General features: G+C 52.4%; 2 protein-coding genes across 2 annotated transcripts; both read left to right on the top strand.

Annotated features, from left to right (window-relative positions):
* The first annotated feature begins 248 nt into the window (after positions 1-248).
* On the top strand, positions 249-2321 carry LOC135373328 (uncharacterized). Its single transcript, XM_064606549.1, has one exon. It carries the CDS (start codon positions 249-251, stop codon positions 2319-2321), a length of 2073 nt encoding a protein of 690 aa, XP_064462619.1.
* Positions 2322-2342: 21 nt separating this feature from the next.
* On the top strand, positions 2343-4802 carry LOC135373327 (uncharacterized). The gene has a single exon (XM_064606548.1). It carries the CDS (start codon positions 2343-2345, stop codon positions 4800-4802), a length of 2460 nt encoding a protein of 819 aa, XP_064462618.1.
* The last annotated feature ends 2367 nt before the right edge of the window (positions 4803-7169 follow it).

Below are 7169 nucleotides of genomic sequence, written 5' to 3'. Positions count from 1 at the left end.
TAGCAACTATGACGACGCCATCGAGATCCTGGTACAGCGTTTTGGAGATACGTACCAGATTGAGCGAGAGTATCTGGCCAAGCTACGAACTTTGCCAGGGGTAAAGTCCCGAAGAGACCCGTCAGGGCTCCGACGTCTGTACGACCACGTTCAAGCCAATGTTCGTGGCCTGAAAGCCCTGGGTGTAATGACAAGCAGCTACGCACCAATGTTGGCGGACATCCTTCTGTCGGCGATTTCCTTCGGAAATGGTTGTCGAGTATCACAGGACCGTGCGGTATGGAACGACTGCCCTCCGCGACACTACAGCCGTTCAGAGCGCGACGGCCACACCGGAAGCTCAAGTTGCTACAGCCGAGGGAGGGACAGATGAGTTGACTAAGGTTCTCAACTTCATTGGCATCGAATTGGAGAGTCTAGAGCGATCGGGGGTCAAAGACTCCAAGCCGCCATCGGGGACTAAACCGTACCATGCCCAAGGAAGCAGGAGTGTTCCCACTGGGATGGTTCTTCAAAGTACCACCGAGAGCGCTATAAAGTGTGCATTCTGCTCCTCAGTTCAACACGACACGGTAGACTGCCAAGAGAACCTACCAGTAGCCGAGAAAATGAAGAGGCTGGCGAAAGAGATGCGGTGCTTCCGGTGCACCAGAAGAGGACATCGTTCAAGGTACTGTCGCGCCAAAGTGACCTGCAGCAGTTGTGGCAGCAGGCACGTTGCCGTAGTCTGCGACCCGTCGCGATCACAACCTGGACGTGCTTCTGACGCCGTGGCGATGACCAGTGTGATGGCAGCGAGCAACCAGATCATAAGTAACAAAGACAAGCGACCTCATGACACGGAGGTACTACTACAAACTTTTCGGGCTTGGGCTTCATCTGACACTGCGTGTACCCAGCTACGAGGGGTGGTGGACGGAGGGAGTCAAAAAACCTTCATTCGAGAGGATATTGCGCAAAAGCTCAAGTTACAAGTTGTTGGTGAGGCGAAACTACACATCCACACCTTCGCAAACCAAGCCACAACCACCAAAGTCCACCTGGGGAGAGTAGTAGAAGTGCACCTGCGAAGCCAGTACAGTCCATTTGACTACGTGATACGTGCAGTCACTATCCCGTTCATCTGCCAGGATCTTCCCGAAGTGCCTACCACTCAGCAGTTTGTGGAATTGTTACGACGAGAAGGACATCTAATTGCGGACGACGTTCTATTCCCAAGCGTGAACTGTGAAGCAGGCATTGGTCTACTGGTTGGCAGCGACGAATTATGGAGACTCTTAACAGGAGACGTGAAGAGGGACAAACAGGACGACAGATTGGTAGCCATTGATACGGTCTTTGGCTGGACCTTCCAAGGACCCTCTCGTCTCAGCAGTGAGTGCACGGAACGATCGACAACAGCCGTGTGCGTCCTAAGGATGGGATGCACAGCCGAAGAACAAGACGTGATAAAAAACTTCTGGGAGTTGGATAGCATCGGCATTCGGGATGAAGTCATGACCAACACCGAACATGACCAGCTAGTGCTGGATGAGTTTAAGCGAAACATTAAGATGCTGGACGGACGCTACGAAGTGGCCTTGCCATGGAAAAGTCTCAAGGGGGAGCTAGGCAGCAACCTTGAAGTCGCCGAAAAGCGGTTGCAAGGGCTTGTGAAACGTTTAGCCCACAGTGACGCCATCCAGCAGTACGACGAGGTCATCCGGAACTACCTAACAAACGGGCACGCAGAGGTAGTCACCACCAACTGCGCGAAGCCTGGGCGGATCCACTACATGCCTCACAGAGCTGTGGTCCGTAACGAGTCATCAACCACAAAGGTTCGAGTGGTGTTCGACGCCTCGTCGCACGCGCCAGGTGTTCCTTCACTCAACGATCATCTGGAGAAAGGCCCGAAATTAGGAGCAGATCTAATTCCCGTATTGCTGCGCTTCAGATTACACAATGTAGCAATCACCGCTGACATTCAAAAGGCGTTCCTACAGATTGGCATCAAAGAAGAAGACAGGGATGCACTGAGGTTTTTGTGGTTCTCTCAAGCTCCATCGCAGAACAACCCACACCCAGACGTCCAGTGCTGGAGAATGACAAGAGTGCCTTTCGGTACGACGTCAAGTCCCTTCTTGTTGACTGCGACTTTGCAGCACCATCTACGGTCAGTGGACGAGCCCGATAGAGACCTTGTTAACAAATTAATTGACGCATTCTACGTCGACGATCTGCTTCTTGGCGTAGCCAACGATGAAGAAGGAAAGAAAATCGTCCAAAGGGCTCAAGACCTCCTAGAGAAGGCAGGCATGAAGTTATCGAAATGGACTTGAAATTCAGCTGAGCTCCAAGACATGTTCTTGAATACACACGTTGGCAGCCTGAACGACGAGAAGCAGTTTTCAGAGCTGTCGCAGACCAAGGTCCTCGGTGTGGCGTGGGATAGGCGCAGCGACAGGTTACGGTTCTCAGCGGATCATCTCATGGAAGTAATCTCTGACATGAGAGACACCAAGAGGGCTATATTGGGAGCGTCCGCTAGGCTGTTCGACCCGTTAGGCTTCTTATCCCCGTACACTATCAGAGCTAAGATGCTCTTCCAAGAGCTTTGGAAGGCGAAGCTGGATTGGGATACCAGAATTCCTGACGATTTGGCCAAGAAGTGGCATGCGTGGCGCGCTGAGCTACCCGACCTACGGGACGTGTCCGTGCAACGATGCGTACTCCCGGAGAGTGGTTCGGTACGGTATCAACTCCACATCTTCACAGACGCCAGTCCAAGTGCCTATGGAGCGTGTGCATTCCTTCGAAGCACAAGTGACACCATGGAGACGAAAGTGGTTCTACTCTTCGCCAAATCACGCGTGGCGCCACTGAAAGTCATCACGCTACCCAGACTAGATCTACTGGGAGCTGTGGTTGGTGTTCGAATCGGGAAATTTCTACATCAAGCACTGGCTCTACCGGATGAGGAGATGACTTTCTGGACAGACTCCACTATTACACTAAGTTGGATCCAGAGTAAAGCAAGCAGGTGGAAACCCTTCGTCAGAAACAGGGTAGCTGAGATCCAAGAAAAGAGCAGTGTGCAGCAGTGGAGGCACTGCCCTGGGTATGAGAACCCCGCGGACGCGGTGACGAGAGGACAAACTGTCAAGACGTTGTCTCGAAACAAACAGTGGTTCGAGGGGCCATCTTGGCTTTCGAAGCCGGAGCAGTTTTGGCCGGAACAGCATCAGAATGATGTCAGTGCCTTCAGCAGTGTCACGGATGAAATGACAAAAGCGGCGGTTCTGACAACTGGCGCAGAAGCAGCTTCCCCTCTATTCGACCTTGCTACGTACAGCGACTACAACCGCGCTCTGTGCGTTACCAGCTGGGTCAGAAGGTTCACGGAAAACTGCCGTCGTAGCGTGCGAACCACCGGGCCGCCTACAGCCATCGAGATAGCAGAGTCAGAGACGTTTTGGGTGAAACACACTCAGAAGGAAGTCTTTCCTGAAGAGATTCAAGCGCTGACAAAGAATCGGAGAATAAGCGAAACTTCAAGGATAGCTCAGCTCAACCCTTTTCTCGACGAAGGTGGAGTAATGCGGCTAGAGGGCCGGCTTCAGTGTTCAGACAACTGTGAGGATATCAAACATCCCATCATACTACCGAAATGCCACGCCTTGGCTAGGCTGATTATTATGAACACGCACCGACGCATGCCACACGGCGGGGTACAGACGACAATGTCGGCTTTGCGTGAAAGATGGTGGTTGCTTCAAGCTAGACATGCAGTGAAGTCGGTCATCCACCGGTGTGCTGTCTGCGTGAGATTCCGGGCACGACCAGCGTCTGCGCCAACAGCACCGCTGCCAGCTACCCGGACCGACCCGACTCACCCATTTGATACCACGGGTGTGGACTTTGCTGGACCCCTATATGTGAAGACCACAACCAACACGGCATCACCAAAGTGTTATGTCGTACTTTTCACTTGTGCGACCACGAGAGCTGTACATCTGGAGTTGGCGACGGATTTAACAGCGAGAGCCTTCGTCATGGCATTCCGGCGATTTTTGTCAAGGAGAGGGGTACCGTCTACCATCTACAGCGACAACGCTCTGGCCTTCAAGAAAGCGGCGCGAGACATCCGAGAGCTCTGGAAAGCCATGTGCAGCACCGAGTTTCAAGATTTTGTCTCGACAAAACGGATTCACTGGCAATTTATAGTCGAGAGTGCAGCCTGGTGGGGCGGCATGTGGGAACGGATGGTTCGAACTGTCAAGAACTGTCTACGCCGATCCCTGGGTCGCAAAAGTCTCACATTCGAGGAGCTAGAAACGCTTCTCTCAGAAGTAGAAGCTGTCGTAAACTCAAGACCATTAACCTTTCTACATTCGAGTCCAGAGGAACCCATCGCGCTCACTCCAGCGCACCTGCTGATCGGAAAGACTTTGACGGCCTTGCCGGAACAACCTGCGGCTCCTGTGAAGCCTTCGACAGCCATTACAGCGGTCAAAAGATGGCGTCACCGACAACAGATTGCGGACAGGTTTTGGAAGAGGTGGAAACACGAGTACCTCCTTGAACTTCGGGCGGCACATTTGTGTCGCGCTCAACGTAACCAAAGAGCAATTGGCGAAGGTGATGTGGTCCTACTGCATGAAGACAAGGCGCCAAGGAGCATGTGGAAGCTCGTGAAGGTGACCGAGCTGTATAGGGGGCGAGACGGCAACGTACGTGCCTGTCAAGTCAGGCTACCCAGTGGAACTGTGACTCGTCGCCCTGTACAGTTACTGTACCCATTAGAACTTGACTGTAATTGACTCTTGAGTGACTTGAACATTTTTTTTTTGCGCGGGGGAGGATGTTACACATTTTTTTGACAAGTGTGAAAGACGAGGCCGGGAAAAGCTAACCACGCGAGGGAAGCGCCCGTTCTGGCATTCTGCGATCCGGCCTGCTTGGAACCGGATGCTCTGCGAGACGGCTGCAACGCTGGGAGCTGTCTTCAAAGGACTTCTCATCATAATAAAGGGTTCGTTGTGTTTGGGAGCTGCGGAATTCAGGTCCAGTCATTCTTAGAGTGGAAGTTCCACAACAGCCGCTACAGGGCTCTCCCCCCCCCCTAGAGAGGAGGCGGCGTGGAGTTGTGGACACGAAACGGAGTTGCCCAAGTAACTTTGCGACGAGGCTTCGGAAGAGGCAAGGCGGAAGAAGAGACCTCGACAAGAGCGAGTGGGGAACGGGGGCGACGGTGGCTCCAAAGGAGCGTCGGAGGGAATGTCCATTGCTCGGGTCACCAGTTGTGGTGTGTAGCAGAGAAAAGCAGACAGGCAGAGACATGCGTGGAAGGGAAGCAACAGACTGCCGCTGCACTCGGCTCGCTAAAAACTTGAGCCCGTGAGCGCGCGTCAACTTTTATTTTTGGCGCGTATCTTCTGGTGGCCCCGTCCAGTGGCCGCTACAGGGCTCTCCCCCCCCCCCCCTCAGAGAGGAGGCGACTTGGAGTTGTGGACACGAAGCGGAGTTGCTCAAGTAACTTTGCGAAGAGGCAAGGCGGGGTAAGAGTCCTCGACAAGAGCGAGTTGGGGAACGGGGGCGACGGTGCTTCAGAATGTCCATTGTGCGGGTCACCAGTTGCGGTGCGTAGTAGAGCAAAGTAGACAGGCAGACATGCTTTGAAGGGAAGCCATAGAATGCGCTGCACTCGGCTCGCTAAAAACTTGAGCCCGTGAGCGCCCGTCAACTTTTATTTTTGGCGCGTATCTTCCGGTGGCGCCGGCCTGTGGCCGCTACAGGGCCCCCGCCCCCCCTCCGAGAGGAGGCGACGTGGAGTTGTGGACACAACTGTGGACACAATTGTGGACACAGTTGTGGACCCAAGTAACGTTGCGACTAGGCTTCGGAAGAGGCAAGGCGGGGGAAGAGTCCTCGACAAGAGCGAGTGGGAAACGGGGGCGACGGTGGCTCCAACGGAGCGTCGGAGGGAATGGGTCACCATTGTCACCAGTCGTGGTCACCAGTCACCACCAGGTCACCAGTTGTGGTGTGTAGCAGAGAAAAGTAGACAGGCAGACATGCGTGGAAGGGAAGCAACAGAATGCCGCTGCACTCGGCTCGCTAAAAATTAAGCCCGTGTGCGCCCAAAGAAGAAGAGAAGGCGCCAAATTAAATCACGGGTGCACGACATGAAGATGTTTTTTGACACGATTGACGAAATTGAGGAACGAAAGGCAAAGACGCGGGCTGAGAATGAAGCAGAAAGGAAGAAGAGAAGAGCTGGAAAAATACAAAGAAAAGAAGTATACTATGAAAAGATGGAGTTTTTTACGAGCTGCCTTTTGCGTCACTGGTATAGAGAAATAAATAAGTGCACATGATGAAGCAGGTTCAACGGAACCTTCTTATATTTTAAATAGAACATGAGTTTATTGAACAATAAAGACAAACATAAACCATCTGTCATGCCTGAATAGTTAAGATGGTGACTTTCTACACAGTTGCTCTGGTTCCAATTTGATCACGATAGTCGTGTTCAGCTGTAGAAGGAAAAGAAATTAGTCCGTCAAGTGTACGAAGTTGAAGATAAGGTGACGCAGTAGCACGTCAGGAGAGACACTCTATGCGCAGTCAGTAGGAGAGGCTCTTTCTGTTGGCATCGTAGTGTCATGCGGCTAGTCTTAACAGTCATTACAGAAGCAGAGTAAGTACGATGCATTACGTTATCTTGTGCAGAGAGGGAGCATGACCTGTGTCCGTCCGTCCATACTATCTCCTCTCTTTTTAAGTTCAACATCACTATTACCGTGTTGTCTGAGATGACTAAAAAACAAAACAGAAAAACACAACACATGCACAGTGATGGCCCATCACAAGCCAATGGCAGTAGTAATAGGCCTTGTCCAGGCTACAGGGTGTCCAAAATACAGGTTCCCTGTCCTGAGCCCTGCGCGTATTTTTCCGTGCGCGGCGCCAGTGCGGAGGGTTGTCCGCGCGCTTATCGGCGGGGAGGGCTGCGCGTGCGCTCATCGTAGCGTATTTTTCAGCCTGGGCAGACTTCTTTGGCCATACATGGGCCGACTTCACATATTTTTTCGATACAACAGGTGAGCGGTTTACATGCAGAGACATGCAAAGAAGGGTCATACACAAAAAGTACAAGTGAAAATATATTTATTAATGCCAGTCAA

Source organism: Ornithodoros turicata, unplaced genomic scaffold (assembly GCF_037126465.1).
Source record: "Ornithodoros turicata isolate Travis unplaced genomic scaffold, ASM3712646v1 Chromosome23, whole genome shotgun sequence".
Lineage (NCBI taxonomy): Eukaryota > Metazoa > Arthropoda > Arachnida > Ixodida > Argasidae > Ornithodoros > Ornithodoros turicata.
This window is presented reverse-complemented; position numbering and strand designations above follow the sequence as displayed.

What these genes read in the sequence shown, in the direction of transcription:
- LOC135373328 (XM_064606549.1), top strand. Translation starts at nt 249, where the DNA reads ATGGTTGTCGAGTATCACAGGACCGTGCGGTATGGAACGACTGCCCTC.
- LOC135373327 (XM_064606548.1), top strand. Translation starts at nt 2,343, where the DNA reads ATGTTCTTGAATACACACGTTGGCAGCCTGAACGACGAGAAGCAGTTT.